This window comes from Neomonachus schauinslandi, chromosome 10, assembly GCF_002201575.2.
Source record: "Neomonachus schauinslandi chromosome 10, ASM220157v2, whole genome shotgun sequence".
Lineage (NCBI taxonomy): Eukaryota > Metazoa > Chordata > Mammalia > Carnivora > Phocidae > Neomonachus > Neomonachus schauinslandi.
In genome coordinates this window covers 123022078-123043086 of record NC_058412.1, presented here as the reverse complement: position 1 = coordinate 123043086, position 21009 = coordinate 123022078, and the positions used below count along the sequence as shown (strand labels likewise).

The 21009-nt window shown below is 41.4% G+C and overlaps 1 protein-coding gene across 2 annotated transcripts in view; it reads right to left on the bottom strand.

The window, feature by feature from the left end:
- Positions 1–21009, bottom strand: part of STK4 (serine/threonine kinase 4) — a 93482-nt gene that overhangs the window by 41049 nt on the left and 31424 nt on the right. For both annotated transcript variants that reach the window (XM_021689098.1, XM_044918733.1), the window contains exons 6-9: positions 20787–20954; positions 18935–19072; positions 15952–16080; positions 14558–14744 (exon numbers count right to left, since the gene is read on the bottom strand). In XM_021689098.1, the coding sequence (XP_021544773.1) occupies positions 14558–14744; positions 15952–16080; positions 18935–19072; positions 20787–20954 (622 nt within the window). The remainder of the gene's footprint in view (positions 1–14557; positions 14745–15951; positions 16081–18934; positions 19073–20786; positions 20955–21009) is intronic.

The following is a 21009-nucleotide window of genomic DNA, read 5'->3' as shown; positions in this document are numbered from 1 at the left end:
ACGTTCAGCTGAATGATAATGTCAGAAACCTGAAGCCATAGGGAGAATGGACTGAGCAGAAAAGTCAAACTTCCCAAACAGCCATCTCTTGCTCTGGTTCTTTTATCTGACACAGGAAATGCATGAATTCCTGTACTATGACTGACCCATTTTTCTTTGCAAGCAGCATACGGCAAACTCAATGGAAATCTGTCTAAGCTCACAGACCGGGGGTGAAGTCATAAGCAACTGTATCCCATACTCACTTTTCTTTGAAAAATGCTATATAAAAACAGAAGGAGGGCGCCTGGGTGGCTCAGTCGTTAAGCGTCTGCCTTCGGCTCAGGTCATGATCCCGGGGTCCTGGGATCGAGTCCCACATCGGGCTCCCTGCTCTGCGGGAGGCCTGCTTCTCCCTCTCCCACTCCCCCTGCTTGTGTTCCCTCTCTTGCTGTGTCTCTCTCTGTCAAATAAATCAATAAAATCTTTAATAAATAAATAAATAAATAAAAACAGAAGGACCAACAACCCAATGTCCATCAGCTGAAGAATGGATAAATAAAATATGGTATAGCCACACAATGGAATATTATTCCACAATGGGAAAAGGAATGAAGTACTCACACGTGCTACAACACAGATGAACCCTAAAAGTATTATGCTAAGTGAAAAGAGCCAGTCACGAAAAACCACATATCCTATGACTCTACATGAAATGTTCAGAACAGGTAAATCTGTAGAGACAGAAAGTAGATTAGAAGTCTCCTAGGCCTGTGGGGTGAGTGAGCGGGATGGCAAGTCACTGCTAATGGATATGGAGTTTCTTCTGGTGGCAACCAGAATTCTCTAAAATCAGTGTCAACAAAACAGGGTACTATCCATACAATGGAATTATTCAGCCAAAAAAGGAATAAAGTACTGACAGATGCCACAATATGGATAAACCTTGAAAACATTAAGTGCAAGAAGCCAAACACAAAGGCCACATTTTGTATGATTCCAGAAGGGGCAAATTCCATACTGACAGAAAGCATACGAATGGTTGCCTGGGGAGAGGGGCAGGGGGGTAACAAGAATTGACTGCTAACAGGACTATGGGTTTTTGGGGGGTGTGAAGAAAATGTCTGGAATTCAACAGAGGCTATGGCTGCACAACCTTGTTAATACACTAAAACCCCACAGAATTGTATTACGTTAAAATGGTGAATTTTATGATAGGTGAATCGTAGCTCTCTTTTTTTGTGAATTATATCTCAATTAAAAATTAGATTGTGGTGATTGTTGCACAACTCTGTAAACATACTAAAATCCATTGAATTGTATACTTTAAATGAGTCAATTACATAGTATGTGAGTTACAGATCAATAACTCAATTTTAAAAAAAGAAGGACCACTTTCCTCTACAATCTACTTTGGTTTCTGGATTCATATGATCTATGGCATAATGCCAGGGTAGTCGTAACTGGGAAAGAGCTTGACCAAAAACTGAAGCCCATCTTTTCCTTCAGAGTGACCACCTGCTGGATGTTCAACTTTATGCCCTTTCATGTTTACGTTCATTTTTATAAGACTGTCACTAAGTAAACCATAATGGTCACTACTCTGTCCTTAATTTCCACAATAAGAACTCTTTTCTACCTTAAAGAATAGACAGAGCCTGTATTTTCTTCTGTTTCATATATGAATATTTGCAAGAAAAAACTTGACGAATCCCTCAAATGTTTTCTTCTGTCTTGGAACAATATGCCTTATCAGAGGGTTGTTTGTTCTGATTTTTAATCTAACCTTTATTAGACTTTGTTTCTTGTGTGGTTTTTGTTTTTGTTTTTGTTGCTGGGCACCTAAGTGCTTTCCACATTATAATTCATTTCATTACACAAGTTTCTATCCAAGTTTCTATGTCTGGTCATAAATATTCCTTTGAATGTTCTTTGAAGCCTCTAAGAACTGCTGGGAATCATAAGTTATAGGATTCCCTGGAGGCCAACTAGAATAACTCTTCCAGTTAACCAATTTTGGCAACTGCCTCTATGTAAACTGACGTGACCTCTGGGTGGTGGTACTTACTTCTTTAACTCTGGTGAGCTGCCACGTATCTATTCAAAGATCTAAATCCAAATTTCAAAGGGTCACTAAGTAGAGCAATCGAGGTAGCACATCCAAAAAGATACAGAAGGCTGACAAGTGAAAATGATCCATACCTCGGTTATTGCAAACACTTCCGAACTGGTCTTCCCTTTTCCTGCCTTTTCAAACTCCACATCATCCCACTGGCTGTCCTAAAAAACCACCTTGTTCTATCACCTTTCTGATGAAAATGTCTTTATATTACCCTATGACCAACAGAATCAAGTTCAAACTTAGTGTGGCATTCAAGGTCCTGCAATATCCGGTCAAAACCCACTTCAGCCGAATTGAATATTCAATATATATGTCTACGTGTCTGACTTTGCACCTGCTAAAATAGCCTCCCCCAGCCTTTCTGCACATCTAAGTCCTTGCTTTCCTTCTCACAAAACCTTTAATATTTGTCTGTACCACTTACCCAGCATTTGGCCTAGTATTATACTACCTTCATATACAGAGGTCCTATATTCCCAACTAAGTTATGTCATCATCAAATACCACTATCTGAAGCATCCACGGTAATGTCCCAGGCATGCAAGAAATTACAATGAACAGTTATGGTACAGCAGGTTCTCCATAAATACTAGATAATGATAATGACAAATGTCATCTTCCCCTTTAAACCTATAAATTCCTGGTCAGCAGCAAATGCCTCATTTGGTTTTTGTACACTACACAGTAATGACACAAGTGACTACCTAATAAATACTTTTTGCTTGTCATTAGATACTTATTGTTAACAAATACTGATTCCAACTTGATTTTTTTTAATTAATTAATTTATTTATTAATTAATTTTATTTATTTGACAGAGAGACACAGCGAGAGAGGGAACACAAGCAGGGGGAGTGGGAGAGGGAGAAGCAGGCTTCCCGCAGAGCAGGGAGCCCGATGCGGGGCTCGATCCCAGGAACCTGGGATCATGACCTCAGCCGAAGGCAGATGCTTAATGACTGAGCCACCTAGGCACCCCTCCAAACTGGTATTTTTTTACAGCATAAACACTTAAGAGAATCATCTACTTTTTCTATATAGAGCCATTTTAAGTTGATCAAAATGCATCTCCATTCCTTTGCTGAAAAGAATAGGCAGGTCAGAACAGCTTAGAGCGCCAGAGAAATATATTCCCCTAACCAGTCACAACTGATTTATCTGCCTCTTTAGGCAAAAGAGCCAAAGCGTTATCTTTTAGGACTCATTTTCCCTTGTTCTTCATTATTTTCATGGTACTGCTCTCTCTTGGAAAATACATTTCCCCCAAGCTGTTCTTGGCTCTCCTTTTACCAATTTACCTAAAACGAAGCGCCTTATCTTCCCAAAAATATAGGCCTTGAGCCCTTCACCCAAGTCACACTGAGATCTGGTACTTTCATATCCTAATATGTGGTCTGGCAGGGTGTTTCCAAATGAATTTTCAGGCACCACATGTCTGTGCTTTTTGGCTCATCCCAAAAGAATCAAGAATGTTAATGGCTTCCAAAGATAAAATTGAGCCCAACATCTGGACACAATTAGAAAAACTGCACAAACAATTAGGATTTAGTCTCCACTCTAGCAGGATGACCTTGAATTATGTGTGCAATTGTGAGAAAAGTCTAAGGACCAAGAGCCTGCTCTTCTACTGTAAATCCCACCAAGCAGAAAGCTTCTGATAAATGCACAGTGAACCACAGCGATTATCTTTCAGGGAGAGAAAAAAATCCAGTCAGTAATAAATGCCACAGTATTAAGATAACAGTTTGAAACTTAACAAAGGAAGGCTCAGGTGGATCCAAAGCCTAGCCTTCTTTAAAATCTGTCATCTTGTATGCTGAGCTATTTAACAGATTCTCAAAACACCTATATCTTATTGCCAAGGAATGTGAAACACACACACACACACACTCACACACACAGAGCCACTCTCTCTCATCGTAGCACATTTTTAAAACATTACTGAAACTGACAGGTAACCTTCCTTTAGTTTGACCATTTTCTTTTTCTTTTATTTTTTTAAAGATTTTATTTATTTATTTGTCTAAGAGAGAGAGAGGGCACACACAAACGGGGGGGGGGGGCGGCAGGCAGAGGGAGAAGCAGGCTCCCTGCTTAGCAAGAAGCCCAATGCAGGACTCGATCCCAGGACTCCATGATCATGCCCCAAGCCAAAGGCAGATGCTTAACCGATGGAGCCCCCCCAGCTGTCCCAGCTCGACCATTTTCATGCCAGTTGCAAAGGCAAAGCAGTGGCACTTACAAAACACCATTAATACTAAGAATGAAAACATAAAAAAAATACCTAGCAGGAGAAAAGGAATTAGGATGAGAAAAGCAGCCTTGGTTGAAGGAATGTTTAGGTCCAATTAAAAAGCCACTGTGGTTCATTAAAAGACTCATGAACTTATGTTACTTACCACTTTTAAGCATTTACAGGCTCAGTATTTTACATATATTATCTCTTATCATCTTAACAGCACTACAAAGTGGGAACTTTTATGCCCCATTTTTTCAGACTAGCAAACTGAGGCTCAAAGAAAAGGAAGTAACTTGCCAAGGTGGAACGAAGTTTATTATAAGATGCTGAGCAAGTTTCAAAGCCAGGATTGACTCCAAAAATTAATGTTCTTTCCACGATCCCTTTTTCTCTCTCCTACCCTTACTAAGAGATACATTTCTAACAAAACAAAACGTTTTCAGCTTTAGCTTTGATATGTTAAACTATACCAATGCATGTGAAACTCTCAGACACTGCTATGAGTGGCAAAGACACACACGGACACTTAATATTCTCCGACAATAGTTTTAAACATCCTGAGCGGATCAGAAACTGGACAGTAAGGCTACTGTGGTAAAAGAAGTGCTAAATACCTGCAGTACTTGATGTCCTATATACCATCCTTGCAAAATGCTATCACCGGAGTCAGGGAGAATAAGAGGGAACACACAAGGGAGGCAATGCTTTAACAATCCCCTCCAAACAACTGCAGATGTCAAGAAAATAGGCTTTGAGTCAAGAATTTCCATCTTCTGCAGCTCCAAAATTAGTACCTGATGGATGGTGTTGAAATAAAATCATTTCAACAAGAGCCTGGGCTTTGGTTTGGACATGAGGAAACTTACGGCAACAACAGAGGCCTTCATGAGACTTAGGAATTTCTGGCAAACTACAAATATGCCGCATTTTCACCGCATAATACTATCCCAGGAATTTACCCAAACTGTGCTCCTGAGTTATCCTAACGTAAGTATGCCACTCGCTTTAAAATTCTATTTCCAAGAGATTAATGTGGCCATTGCTCTAAAATAAAAATTGGAAATTTCTTAATGGTGTGCATGTTTTAAATAGAAATCACTCACTCCCTTTCACAGAGTCTAATTTGAAAGGCTTAAGTCAGAACTTGGACCACTGGAAGATGGAAAGAATTTTTAAGATTTTATTTATTTATTTTGACAGAGCGCGTGAGTGCGCACCTGCACAAGCAGGGGGAGGGGCAGAGAGGCAGAGGGAGAAGCAAGCTCCCCACTGAGCAGGGAGCCCGATGTGGTACTTGATCCCAGGACCCTGGGATCATGACCTGAGCCAAAGACAGATGCTTACCGACTAAGCCACCTGGGCGTCCCTAGAAGATGGAAGGATTGATGCCACGGACTCAAGCCTTCTAAATAAGAATGCCCACCACCACCTCTACTATTCAACACTGTACTGGAGGTCTTGGTAAGAAAGAAAAATATATTAAGGATCAAAAGAAAGAAGTAAGATTGACTTCTGTGTAGTCAATGTAGAAACAAATTAGGTGAAAATTAGAGGCAACAAAACTATAAGCTGCCATTATTAATATTTACTTTGATACATAAGTAACATTCCCCAAGTGAGCTCTGCACCAGAATTTTAAGTTTTATTTTAAAACTTTATTTAATTCCTTGGTTAGCCATTTTAGCTGATGATGGTTGCAAAACTACATCCACGGTACCGTGCTGCAGAAAAAAAGCGTCAGTTCTGGGGAAGGTCTACCAAGAAATCCGGGAAGAGAGAGGAAAAGTTTAAACTGTTTTGAGACATTTTGGCAGACTTCAGTCTTACTTGGACTTCGCCAAGTATGAGGTATCCAATTTCCTACCTAAATAAAATAAAGACACTGTCCTAGCGTTGCTGCGCTTGCCTAAAATAGATTTTAAAATAAATAAATGATAGTCTTGATGGAGAATAAAGCCTAGAACAGAAAGGGGATTTGTGAATGCAGGTTGGGGGTGGGGGTGGGAGGTAGACACAATTCTAACCATGCTCTGTTACACAGCTCCCTCTGCTGGTCCAGAGAAAGCACAACAATCCTAACACTTACCTAGAACCTCTCCTGTCACTTCAGATCTTCGGGGCAAAGTGCTTCTAAAGCCCTTACCAAAAAAACACACTTACGTACACAAATAGAAGAAATCTTCCCAAATCCGCAAACTGATATTTTATCCAGACATAGGTTTTCAAAGTAGTACAAGGCCATGGTTTTCCATGGTTCTTACAGATGTTCCTTAAGTCTCTTGTAAGACAGCTGGATCTCACCCCACTCGGATCCCCTCCCTCCAGCTGCAACTGGATTCTTCACTGTAGATTCAGATATACACAACCAAAACATACGCCCTCAGATAGAACACACCATTAAGCCTGTCATCAGAGTTAGGCCCCCTTGGAGAGCCATCTGTCCTTCGCTTCTGGAACTCCTGGGGAAACTTCTAGAGCGGCTAGTTATTCAGACAACCAGCAAGGAGAGGTACATTCCTGTGCGCTGAGGCTCACCAACGTATGATCTGTAACACAAGCCTCGACCACTTAATGAAGAGGCTCTGCCGAAGTGGAGTATAACATAATAAGCTTTGAAATCAAACATATCTGGCTTCAAGCCTCAGCTCTTCTATTACTCATTATGTGATCACCAGCAAGTTACTTAATCTCTTTGCAATTTTGTTTCTGCTGCTATAAAATGGGAGGTGGCTATATTTACCACACAGCATGGTAGTAATGGTTAATATGTGAAATGCTTGCAAAGGATTAAGCACAATGCCTGATATATATGAAGGGCCTAATCATTAATTATTACTATTAACAGTTATAATGCCTATCCTGAGAATAAACAAATAATTTATATATAATATACAACTGGTTCTAGAAAAAAGAAAAAGATATCTCTGGAATCTCCTCAGAAGCCAACACCCATCTGAATCATGAATTTTGATGAGTTCTATATTAGATCTAATGCCCATTAATGTAAGGGTGGGCTTCCAAAACACACTGGAAGTTCAGTAGAATGAAAGGAGCATAGACTCTGGACTTCAGATTACCAGCACTGGCACTTACTAGCCATGTGACCATGAGCAAATAACAATCTCTCTATTGAGTCTTCCCTGGTAGAGAAAGAATAGGCATATCATCACTACAGACAGCTCGAGATGATTGAATGAGAGGAAGCACTAGAGGCCCCTCTCCTGCTCTAAACACACAAAAGTTCAAAGCTTAACAAAACAGAAAAACTGTAGTGCTCAAAACTAGAACAGGAAACTCTGCAAATGGCAAAAGCAACAAAGGAACCCATAGCACTGAAGTGAATGGCCCACTGGGAAGACCAAACCATAGAGACTAGTTTTAAGCCTGATGTGGGAACAGGAACCAGGATAAAGACAGGAGCCGAGACACGTCTATAAAAAGGAAGCTAGAACTCAATTCCCAGCACAAAGATAGAAGCCAGGACAAACTCTACCCACAGGCTCAAGGACATGACTTAGGAATGGCTTCTGCCCCTGTGAGGGGTGGAGAGAGTCAACTTCTAGAAATGTAATTCCCTTGGCTGTTCCACAAGCACACTACAGAAATGAGAAATAATCTAAGAGTCCACTGGAATGAAATAGCCCTTAGAGCCCCACAGGGATACCTATGCAACTCAAGGAACATAAGAGACCTCCAAAGAAGATACTTCCCACTGAAGATAAGCCTACAAACAAACAAAGTGTAAGAAGAATCTAATAGCATGAGATAGCAGACATAATAAACAGCAGAAATTAGACCCAAGAAACTCAAGATAATAGATTGATCTAAAAAATACCTTACTGGCACCTGGGCAGCTCAGTCGGTTAAGTGTCTGACTCTTTCTTGGTTTCGGCTTGGGTCATGATCTCGAGGTTGTGGAATCGAGCCCCACATCAGGATCTGCCCTGAGCTGAGCGTGGAGCCTGCTTGGGAGTCTCCCTCTGCCCCACCACCCTGCTCAGGTGTGCATACACGCGCTCTCACTCTCTCAAAAAAATTAATTTAAAAAATACCTTAAAATAAAGACATTTATAATATTCAAAGAGATAAAGGAATAACATTTGTAAGACAATATTAGAACATTACAGAAGAAGAAAAACTGGATTTAAAAATAACTAATTAAAACTTCCAGGAAGCAGGGCACCTGGGTGGCTCAGTCAGCTAAGCATCTGCCTTCAGCTTAACTGACTACTCAGTGGGGAGTCTGCTTCTCCCTCTGCCTCTCCTCTGCTCATGCTTGCATGTGCGCTCGCTCGCTCTCTCTCGCAAACAATAAATAAAATCTTAAAAAACAAAACAAAACAACTAGGAAGCAAAAAATGTATCCACAGAAATAAATTCAGTGTCTGGGGCACCTGGGTGGCTTGGTCGTTAAGCATGTGCCTTCACCTCAGGTCATGATCCCAGGGTCCTGGGATGGAGCCCGACATTGGGTTCCTTGCTCAGCTGGGAGCCTGCTTCTCCCTCTTCTCTCGGCTTGTACTCTCTATCTTTCCTTCTCTCTCTCTCTTAAATAAATAAATAAATAAAATCTTAAAAAAAAAGAAACTCAGTGTCTGGGTCAAATCATTGATTTGATATGGCTAAAAAAGGAATGATAGAGTTAGAAGATAAATACAGAGAAAACACCTAGAAAGTGGCACAGAGATTCAAAACATGGGAAATAAAAAGGAGAAATGGGTATAAAGGAAGAAATCAAGGGCTCTGATAGCTGCTGTTACCCTCGTGGAATGTAAAGTGGTACAAACTTCGGAGGACAAGCACAATATGACAAATACACATGAAACTATTCAAATACTTCTGAAAACTTTTCCTAAGAAACACTAAAAAGAAGCAACATTTACATGTAAGCTGTTCCCTGCAGAGTTATTTATACTAGTGAAAAATTAGGAACAACCAAAATGTCTAGCAACAGATAAATGATTAAAAAACACTGTTAAACCTCCTGGTATGTCTTTATGTTCATTTGAAGAGTCAGGGGCGAAGACAGGTGATGTAGCACTTCTGTTTTTAATAATTACAGCTTAAACTATCCAGTAATTTTTGGTCCTTAAAGGGACTTCAGGAAGCTACCCAGGATTACTGAAAAGTCCATCTAATGAGATAGTCTGGTAATGTACTAGTTTTGTATCTTTGGTTCAATAGATATATTTCAAAGTGGTATGTGACCACTTGACGCAGAGTCTGGGTTTCTCTCTTATAAATCCCTTTGCCAAATGCAGGAATTGCAGACTTGATACTGGCAAGAGAAGCAAGTAAGCGAGTAAAACTATCCTGGTGTAGGGGCATATCTCCTACAGGAGTTCAGTCTTGATGAAAGTGTCAGTGCAGGAATCGGCTCCTGGGAGGTCACAGTATCTCCTGACAGGACCTGCCCACCACATCTGGGCCAGGATGTTGGCGTTGTTTGAGGTGGCAGGCAGGGTGCCTGCCTTCTGGTGTATTGGGGTAAGCAGCTGAGCCAGCCAAGGAGAGGTTGGATGATTAAGCAAGAAACGAGGGATTCTTGGTTAAACTGAAGACTTCATTTGGGAACCAAAAATCTTAACAAATAATCTCTTGGACCTTGAGCCACATATTTCCCCTGAAAAGTATGCATTTTTTTTCCAGCAAAATTGCTTTGGGGGTTATGTTACTGAGGAATGAACTGAGATGAATATGTGGAACTTTTATTTAATGGCATACTATACTAGAAATCTGAAGACCTGCAGGAGATTTAAAATTCCAACTCTTGTTATAACTTCTTAAAAGATTGTGAAATTATAAAAATGCACATGAATCAAGTTTTAATATACTGTATGATGGGTGGGTGAGGCTGTCTATTGCACCATTTCTTTCTTTGAATTCTCAGGCATGGTTTGGCAGTGCAAGAACTCTGTGACATTAACAAATTCAATAAAAAGTAAATATATGGGAAAAAAACCAAAACACTGTTAAGTGTGACAAATATAAAAATGGACTTTGCAGCAACATGGAAAATGCATACACTTATCAAGTGGAAAATAATCAGAAAACAGAATATCTAGGCAAATTATTACTGTATAGGAGCCGTACAGGCACATGGTCAAAAACAGGCATTCTTTATTGGAGTGAGAGGGTAAACTACTTCCTTTTTTAACAGTGCATTCATATTGCTATAATACTGTTGGTATAATAATTTTTAATACAGTAAAGGAGCAAATGAAATATATAACTTTTCAAAGACAAGGAATAAACTTTTAAAAAGATCTGTAAAATATAGTCAATCATCAAAAAGCATATCAAAAATTTCAGAAAAGTTTCTGACCCAGATGTCCTACACAAATTATGTATGTGAGTCAATATTCTTATTACAGTTTCTTTAAAATTAGAAACTAAAATTAGGTTCTCTGAAACTAATGCAAACAACTATAGGGATGGGTCTTTTTTGTTGAGCTTATTGAGGGTAACAGTTATAATTTTAATTTTCGAGGATTAAACATTTCACAGAAGGTCAAAGAAGACACTAGATGAAAGCCTATTTATTTTCACAAATTTCAACTTCTAGAAACTTCAGTTCTCTATTAGTCATGAGTTATACAATCTTTATAGACGTGTGAACTCTTTGAGCTGTAAGGGAAAAGGAAAGTACGTAATTTATTAAATTAAATTAAATTTAATAATTCTTTAATTTTACTGATTAAGGCATGGAGGCTCGTACAAGGAAAGTGACTTCTCCAAGACAACACAGAACTAGCATCTGAGCCAGGCTTGGTCAAATAGTCTCTTTTAAATGTTTAAAACTAATTCTGAAGAAATGGGGCGCCTGGGTGGCTCAGTCATTAAGCGTCTGCCTTCGGCTCAGGTCATGATCCCAGGGTCCTGGGATCGAGCCCCGCATTGGGCTCCCTGCTCGGCGAGAAGCCTGCTTCTCCCTCTCCCACTCCCCTTGCTGTGTTCCCTCTCTTGCTGTTTCTCCCTGTCAAATAAATAAATAAAATCTTTAAAAAAAAAAAACAAAAAACAAACAAAAAAACTAATTCTGAAAAAATGGTATGATGTCTGAGATTTGCTTCAAATTAATTGAGTTTATTTTCTTTGGGGGAGGCTGAAATATGATGGGCAGTGAGTTAATCAGGTTTGAAACTGGGTGACAGGTCCTGAGGTCACTCATGATATTATTCTGTGCAGTTATGTACGTTTTAATTTCCCATGATGAAAAATTTAAATAACATCTAAAACAGTAAGTGGTAAAGATCTCAAAATAAGTGGCAAATCTGTCAAACCTATGGCCCAAAAACTGAATTACCAGACCTCTAGCAGATGATTGGTGAACTGAGTTTATTTAATGTCACTCAGCTGTGATTGCTGAGGTTTTTAAACAGTTTTTCATCATGACTATAATAAAAGATGCATGTTTCTCATTAGACACACTAAACTATCCAAGCTCAGAAACTGAACAAACAACCCACTGAATTAATTAGCACTTTAAATACATTTGGAAAATTACATTTCGAACAAAATTAATTCTTTAAATAAAAAAAGGGCAGATTTTCCATAACATGAGCATGCACAACAGATGTTAATGGGCTGGCCTCGTTACACTACGCAGTGATTATAATCCTATGATTAAAGCCCTTAAAACTAGTAGAAGATAAAGCACTCAGAGTCAATGAAAAGACAGAGGTCAGCACCTCTCCTTACTGCAAAACAAACCTTCCTAACAAATCACACTGGCTACTTAAAAATTAAAAAAACAAAACTAAATTTAGTACATAGCATTCACTTGATAATTTACATAACACCCTAGGGTGCTCCGATCTGGAGTGTAGGGGATGAAACATACCTAAGAACAACGAATGAGATAAGAATTTAAAGGGACTAGCAGGGTGACAATGTTTTTGTAAACTTTTATAAATATCCATTTTTAGGGCCCCCCTCATACTTGCACCCTCTCTGTGAAGTTAATAAATAAAATCTTTAAAAAATAAAATAAAATATATATAACCCTACTACCAATAACTACTTTTAATAACTGATTTATTTACCTCCAGCCTTTTTGGGTTTTTTTGGTCTTTTTTCTATGTACACATCAACGTATGTTAGTTTATCTTCTTTTATAAAACCAGAGTCACGCTATAATTTTGCTTCCTTCTTTTGTCACTTAACAACATATCATAAACATTTCCCTAACTCACTAAGTATTCCCCCAAAACAGGATTTTTAATACTTTTACATGGTATAATAGTCCCTCTTATGGATGTATCATAATTTATTAGACCAACCATCTGCTACTAAACATTTAAGTTAATCCAGATTTATTTTTTTTTTTTTTACAATTATAAGTAACATGTTTGGAAAAATTCTGGAATATAATTTGTCTCGATCTTCGATTATTTTCTTGGACCTGATTCCTAGAAGTGGAATGTACCGGGTCAAAGGTCTGAACCTTTTAAACTCTTGATGCATAGTGCATTCCAGAAAAGTTATACCAATTTACACATCCATCAACAGTACTAATACTCTTCCACCACCTGTATCCTTCTGACCAGAATCCAAACACAGATGATGAGCCTTGGCCCCCAAAGAGAAAAAAAAAACCTTTTCTCTTCATAAACAAAGGGTTGATTATAAATACACAGACGTGAAAGGTGAAAAGCAGAGGGGGCTGCCTGAGGTCCGCAGCCAGACCTGCTTGCTCCAGTCACGAGAAACCGGCTGCAGGCCCCCCGCACTGATCTCCCCTTCCCTTGTCGCTGGGACTCTGGGTATGCCGCTCCCTCTGCTGAAGCACCTCTACCCGCCCTACTCACTGCCAACCCTCCTGCCTTTTTCTCCAGGAATTCTTCAGTAATCCCCAATCCGGACTGAATACTCTTCCACTCTGCTTTGGCAAGCCTCTAGATTAACCCTATTTTAGAACTTGTTTCATACACTGAAGTGTAATTAATGGTCTGTCCGCCACACAAGACCGTGGGCTGCTTTGCGGCAAGGACTGTTTCTTCCGCGCCTGGCAAAGTCCCTGGGATACAACACTGAAGAAAAATTCATGGAATGAATTCATCACAAAGCAGAGGGTCTAGAGCAAGGGTTAGAGAACTTTTTCTGTCTGTAAAGAACCAGAGAACAAACATTTCAGGCCTTGGGGGCCATACGGTCTCTGTCACAACTGCTCACTCTGCCGCTGTGGCACAAAAGCAGTCACAGACAACGTGCAAATGAATGGACATGGCTATGTTCCGATAAAACTTTATTGCCAAAACCAGGTGGCGGGCCGGATTTGGCCCGTGAACCATAGTTTGCTACTCCCTGGTTTTAAAGGAAGGACCTTTAGTGGCGCCTGGGTGGCTCAGTCATTAAGCATCTGCCTTCAGCTCAGGTCATGATCCCAGGGTCCTGGGATCGAGTCCCATATCGGGCTCCCTGCTCCGCGGGGAGCCTGCTTCTCCCTCTTCCACTCCCCCTGCCTGTGTTCCCTCTCTCACTGTGTATCTCTCTGTCAAATAAATAAATAAAATCTTTTTAAAAAATAAATAAATAAAGGAAGGACCTTTGAACTTTAAAAAGGGGGGGTGGTTAAGATAATGAAAAGATCATGAAGACTTAAGCCTATGCAAAGCTCAGGCTAAAATGTGCATCCAGAACTCAATTATTACCGTTGTATCCCAAATTCCTTTCCTCTGTGAGTTGGTCTGTGATGCAGAGTAGGGAAGGGAAACAACAGAAGATCAGAGGAGAGGACAGCAGCCTGAGATGGGAGCCAAGCCCCAGTGTCAGGCCGCGGCCACAGGCCAAAAAGGATGAGGAGGATTCAACTAGAAGGGACTTGATAGGACTTTCAAAGCTGTACAGTCATCCTGACTACTGACTTTCAGAAAACAGAAAATAGACTTAAGATATCTACAGTAAATAGCTCAGAATCTCATCACACTCTGAATTATGCATCAAAACAATGCACGTGCTTGCGTCCATGGATCAAATAGGAGAAAATGACAACATTCGATGAGAGGTGGCCGTTCTGGTTCAAAAGAAGGTCCTTCCTCACTGCTGACGCTTTCTTGCCTCTGCCACCTCAGGCCAGCTCTCCCCTCCCGCATCCCCAGTCCCCTGCGCAACCAGAAAATGACTCCAGCCTGAACCCGTGTAGACCATAAGAGCCTGTTTTCTCTGGAATGTGTAGGGGTTGTCAGAGGAGGGAGTATATTTAAGCAGAGCCTTACTTTTCATGGTCCCTTCCTCTTCCTCGTCCTCTGCGTTGATCACCATGGTGCCCAGCTGTGACGGCAATGTGTCCCCGTGCTCGATCATGGTGCTGGCTCCATCACTCACGGTGCTGGCTACCCGGACGGTGCCCATCTCATCACCTGCTGCTCGAACCATCGTGCCGGAGTCCATCTCATCCTCCTCCTGTGAGAGGACAAAACCTCAAATCGGGCCTGACTGGATCGAAAGGTTTGAGTCTTTAGAATTACTATTATTCAGGGGCGCCTGGGTGGCTCAGTTGGTTGGGCGACTGCCTTCGGCTCAGGTCATGATCCTGGAGTCCCGGGATCGAGTCCCGCATCGGGCTCCCTGCTCGGCAGGGGGTCTGCTTCTCCCTCTGCCCTCTCTTCCCTCTCGTGCTCTCTGTCTCTCATTCTCTCTCTCAAATAAATAAATAAAATCTTTAAAAAAAAAAAAAAAAAAAAGAATTACTATTATTCATCTCGGTGCAAGCATTTCTGGATTTGACGCTAGGCCCACACCCCTTAGAACTGAGAGCACCCTTACTTAACCAAAGAAGATCAGAAAGTCAGCTGGGCAAGAGTAGCGTATCTAACCCGGGAGGACCCTCTCCCTCTCCCCTTCCTCTCTCCTTCGTAAGAGTTTTACAACAGAGGGGCACCTGACTGGCTCAGTCAGAGGAGCCCGTGACTCTTGATCTTGGGGTCCTGAGTTTGAGCCCCACGTTGGGTGTAGAGATTACTTAAATAAATATATATTTTTTAAAGATTTTATTTATTTATCTGACAGACAGAGACACAGCGAGAGAGGGAACACAAGCAGGGGGAGTGGGAGAGGGTGAAGCAGGCTTCCTGCGGAGCAGGGAGCCCAGTGCGGGGCTTGATCCCAGGACCCCAAGATCATGACCTGAGCCGAAGGCAGACGCTTAATGAATGAGCCACCCAGGCGCCCCAAATAAATATTTTTTTAAAAAAGAGTTTTACAACATAGATCTAAGGAGCTGAGGTGCACACCCTTGGAATCTCAGGCTTGTGAGGGAGTCTGTGAGTGTAAAATCTACATTTTAGTATGGATCCTTGATTCCCCAAAAGGGCATGAAAAACCAAGTCTCAGACCTGAGCATTCACTTTTCCGAATAAAAAAATTGAGAAAAAAAGTTAATTTGAAGGGCCAAAGAGTAAAATTTGAAAGTGTCTTAGGAAGCATGGTGAGAAGAACAAGGACAGCCTCAGCAAGCCCTCAACAGTGTCCGGGACCGGCGCCCATAATCACTCAAGAAGCATCTCCAGCTCCAGGCCGCTCTGTTATCCCCCACTCATGTCACCTGACCTGGCAATCACGACATAACACGCATGAACACCTGAGGCCCACGGCAAGGCCTGCCACTCACAGAGTTCTCCTCGTCATCCTGGTCCACCTCCCGCTGCTGGGCTTCCTGGCGTTTCAGCTTCACATCCATGGCCTCGTTAATTAAGTCACGCAGTATGGACACTCCCTTGGCACTCTTGACAAATGGATGCTTAAACGAGAAAGCAGACAACACTGGAGACGGTTTCGACGGCACCAGTGCCCACACAGTGCCTGGCACACCGGGGGTACCCGATAACATCTGCTCAATCAACGACTCTCATCTTTCTCTCTCTCTTTTGGGTGAGAGTCGTGAAACCACACTCACTTTGTAACTCTGACCAGATGCACATTCAGGCTTTGCCCATCTTTTTCAGCCTGGCTGCAAAAGTCTCCTCTGTTCCTCTCTGCCAAATCTAGAGATTCTCAACAGGGTGGTACCACCCCCTAGAGGAAGTTTTCTAAACATGCTGGGAGCCTGTAGTTGTCATGGTGTTTGGAGAGCACGGATGGCATGTGAGGGGAAGCAGGGACAGCAGCAAGCCTTCAAGGTGTGGAACGCTCCCACGCAACAATGAACTGTGGCACATTCTGCACATCTTTCAAATGTCACAGAGTATATATACGCTTTAGGAAATAATACTCCAAATTTTTTTCAAGAAATAAGCAAAAAGTCCAGTAATTTAGGAGATGATTTTGGAGGGTAAGGCTTAAATGTCATAAAGACATTGTTTAAGTATCACTGAATAATTTACTCATCCTGCTTATTCTTCCTATACAATGTGCTACCTAGCATTTCCACCTATAGATTTAGTTAAAAAAAGGATTTTGGTGGGCGCCTGGGTGGCTCAGTTGGTTAAGCAACTGCCTTCGGCTCGGGTCATGATCCTGGAGTCCCGGAATCGAGTCCCACATCGGGCTCCCTGCTCGGCAGGGAGTCTGCTTCTCCCTCTGACCCTCCTCCCTCTCATGCTCTCTGTCTCCCATTCTCTCTCTCAGATAAATAAATAAAATCTTTAAAAAAAAAAAAAGGATTTTGGTGCAAAAGCGTAGTTACTGCAGAAATACTAAAACTGGTCACAAATACGTAAGAGATGTAGACCCAAATATCAATCAGCAAAGACACCTGAAACACAGGGATAGTGTGGAATTTCATTTACAAAAAAATGCTTGAATTTTTAATACGAATACCACTGTACATTTTTGTTATTTGTGTTGGTAGTACAATAAGAAATTCATGCTGTGGAAGTTACGTATTGAAATTCTTTTTGGGTCTCCCCAACTTATTCTGACATTGTCCCCCCAGTGTTTCTCTTTGCAACCTGTTCTCTATTCCCCAGCACCCACCACAGAATATAGTCTCTAAGGTCTTTGTAAGTACCCAAGAGATTGGAAGTATGCCTCAGCATGTAGTGGGATTGCAAAAGAGATTTCTTTTCCACAAAACTTCATCAATACCCACTCCCAGCAAGAAAAGAATCTGTCAATACACTGAGAAATAAGACCCAATTCATTTGCAAGAATATCATATTTCTTTGTTCTCTCTTCTCTCCACTTGGAAAATCTCTAAGATCATTTCCCTCTTCTTATCACATACAAATAAGCCTGGTCTGTTATTATTTAACATCACTTTTACTCTAGTGTCCACCCATTCGTTGTCCTGTACTGCCTGAATGGAGTGGTTTCTGTTCTTATTGCTCTTACTCTAAACTCATTATGGTTCTTGGTACAGGTATATAACTATCTCATCATGTCTGCAAGTTGAGTCAAGCTGGAGCCTATCTCTGTACTGACACATATTTTTGATAAATCTTTATGCCTTCATTATATCATACACATCATACTCTTTTTAAATTATGGGCACAGATTTTATTATCTAAGAATTTCAATCCAGAAGAGCAGTAAGAGTATTACAAATATACATATTGGTTAAAAAGGGGGGCACTGGGTCTGACACGGCTGAAAACCATTGGCTTAGCCTAGTAACAACCACAGATATTTGTCAAATCCACAACATACTACTTTTAATATGTGTGAAACATTATTTAAAGTCACATATATTATATCACTTAACAGTCACAACATATGAGGCAGATACTGGGTCTCCATTTTACAGATAAGAAAACTAAAGCAACAGGGACGCCTGGGTGGCTCAGTCGGTTAAGCGTCTGCCTTCGGCTCAGGTCATGATCCCAGGGTCCTGGGATCGAGTCCCGCATCGGGCTCCCTGCTCGGTGGGGGGAGCCTGCTTCTCCCTCTGCCTCTGCCTCTCTCTCTCTCTCTCTCTCATGAATAAATAAATAAAATCTATAAAAAAAAAAAAAAAAGAAAACTAAAGCAACAGAGAGGTTATGTTACTTGCCCAAGGTCACAAAGCTAGTAAACAGGGAGCCAGGATTCGAACCTGGGCAGTGAGACTCCTGAATCCAACCTCCTAACCACTGAGCAGACTGCCCGCAAACCCCTCCCCCATCCTTCCAGGCCCACGCACCGAGGTTACCCGCTCCAGGAGAGCGGTCCTAGTACCAGCCCAAAGAGGCCTCCTCCCATCATGAGCTACAAGATCACCTACCACTAATCTCAGTTCCTCATCAGAACTGGGTAGACTTGTGGGCACTCCTGCTTTGGACCCAAGAAGACCTTGGTTCTAGCCTCAGCTCTGCTGTTTCTCAGCTGAGTAACTCTAAATGAGTTAACCTTTCTAAGCTTCCATTTTTTCACCTATAAAACTGAAATAATACCCATCCCTCCCAGGGTGTCTGTGATGGTTAAATGGCACCCAGCACACAGCAGGTGCTCACTAAATGTCAGTTCCCAGTCTCTGATCCCACAGAGCCCTCCATTTTCTTGCATTATTATCTTGTTCAATGATTTAACACTCTTTTCTACTCAGTTAGATTCAAAGCTCCCTAGAGGCAGGGAATGTCTTATACTTCTTTACTGTCTCCGTAGAGGTGGGTTGGCAGCATCTTTTGGCCAGTATGTGAATGAAACAGAGGGAAGCAGCACCTCGGGGAGAGTCATACCTGTAGGAGTTGAGTGGCTGTGGCTCTCTGCTCAGGGCTCTTTACAAGACACTGCTTCACAAAATCCATGAAGTTATCAGACCACAGTTCTGGCTTTCGAAATGTGGGGGGAGGGTTGGTGGGAATCATGAAGATCGCCTAGTTAAAAAAAATTGGGGAGGGTAAAATAAAAGTGATGCACTAATAAAAATATGATTAGAGATACCTTTGAAGTTTAAAAAAAAATATTTTCCTCTTATCCACTGATAAGCCCACCCAAATGCCAACAAAAGTCTAAGTGTCTCAAAGTAGGAAGTATGACAATTAAAGAAGTTGATATAGTTCTCTCTCTCTCTCCCTCTTTCATATGTTTTCTTGTCTCCTCAACCTCACAATAATCTAGCAAGTTTATTTTGGTTTTTGCTAACCACAGTATATTACCTTTCAAAGTGAAAAGGTAAGACCTGAGAGCATCGATAGTCTGAAGATCATCTCAGCCCCATAGTTGTCAAATTTCCCTCCCCCATAAAAGTCACCCTCACCACTAGATGTGAGCAGTAACTGCAAGAAGATCATAAACCTGAAAGTCCCTCAAATCACAAGAGATTCATTAATGTCCAGGCCAAGCCAATTTAATGTATTTGAAAAAAAACAAAAACAAAAACACCACACTGCAGTTAAATTCTACTATTTCAAAAAATTAAAACTATTATTTACTGTCCAATAAAAGAGGCAGAATTTAAAAAAAAAAAACAAAAACCTCTGTAATTAGCAGCTTAAATTATATTCTTTAAATCTACTAGTAAATCCTCCCACCCTTCCCCACTTCTGCCCTTACCTTTGAGCACATAAATACTTTTTAAAAAACTGTTAAGTCTTTTAATAGAAGAACTAATTAATCAAAGGGGAGGAGCTGGGTTGGGAGGTATGGAGGACTATGGAGCCACTGAGGAAGGCAGGGTCGAGGCCTTTTAACAGTGCTGTGATGAGGGGTCTGGGGTGGGTACAGCTTACAAACCCCTTAGGGTGTCACGCTGACTGGAGACTGGACCTACGGGCCCTTACTATTCTAGAAATCCATGGAGGCTGCAAAGTACAGAGCCTCCAGATGAACAGGATCTGGGGATCTACAAAGCAGAACTTACCAATGTAAATACCTCTGAGGGCAAGGCAGGAAAAAGATAACAAACAAATCGGGCTGGGTGTTAGTGACAGGAGTTCAGAAAAACAGTTTGCTTTCCTTTTAATACTATGATGAGAAAAACAGCAGAGCAAACACTGTGGTAAGTGACAAGGGCTACTTGGTGATTAGGGAATCTTAGAGACTGATAAAGTGGAAAGCCGGTGACCTATATAAAGGAGGAGACCACCATTCAGCTCCCGTTAACGTTATGTTAAAATGTGAGCACTTAGGGGCGCCTGGGTGGCTCAGTCGTTAAGCGTCTGCCTTCGGCTCAGGTCCTGGGATCGAGCCCCGCATCGGGCTCCCCGCTCGGCGGGAAGCCTGCCTCTCCCCCCTCCCCTCCCCCTGCCTGTGCTCCTCTCTCAATGTGTCTCTCTCTGTCAAAGAAATAAATAAAATCTTAAAAAAAAAAAAAAATGTGAGCACCTAAACTATTGAAAAACACACACTGCACAAGCCAAACCAAGCATTTCTGTGACCTATGTCCTGTCCGGTGGCTGTCAATACACAACCTCTGGAATGGAGGTGGTGGATCACACTTGAATTGATTAGTGACTACGACTAGTGGAGTCTAGACTGACACTTACCAATTATATACAGTTAATTCATTTACTGTTTGGTACCTAAATCAAGTAAGTCACCAACTTTCTAATGATGCCCAGGAGCTAACCACCCTACTGGTTTCCTTACCCTCATTGGGTGGATATCGGCATATGGCGGCTTTCCCTCAGCCATTTCTATGGCAGTTATTCCCAATGACCAGATGTCTGCCACACAGTTGTATCCAATTTCCTGAATCACTTCTGGAGCCATCCAAAATGGTGTTCCTATCACTGTGTTCCTTTTGGCCATGGTATCCTAAAACAGAGAAGAGTAGAGATCAACACTAAGCATTAAAACTACTGAGAAAAAA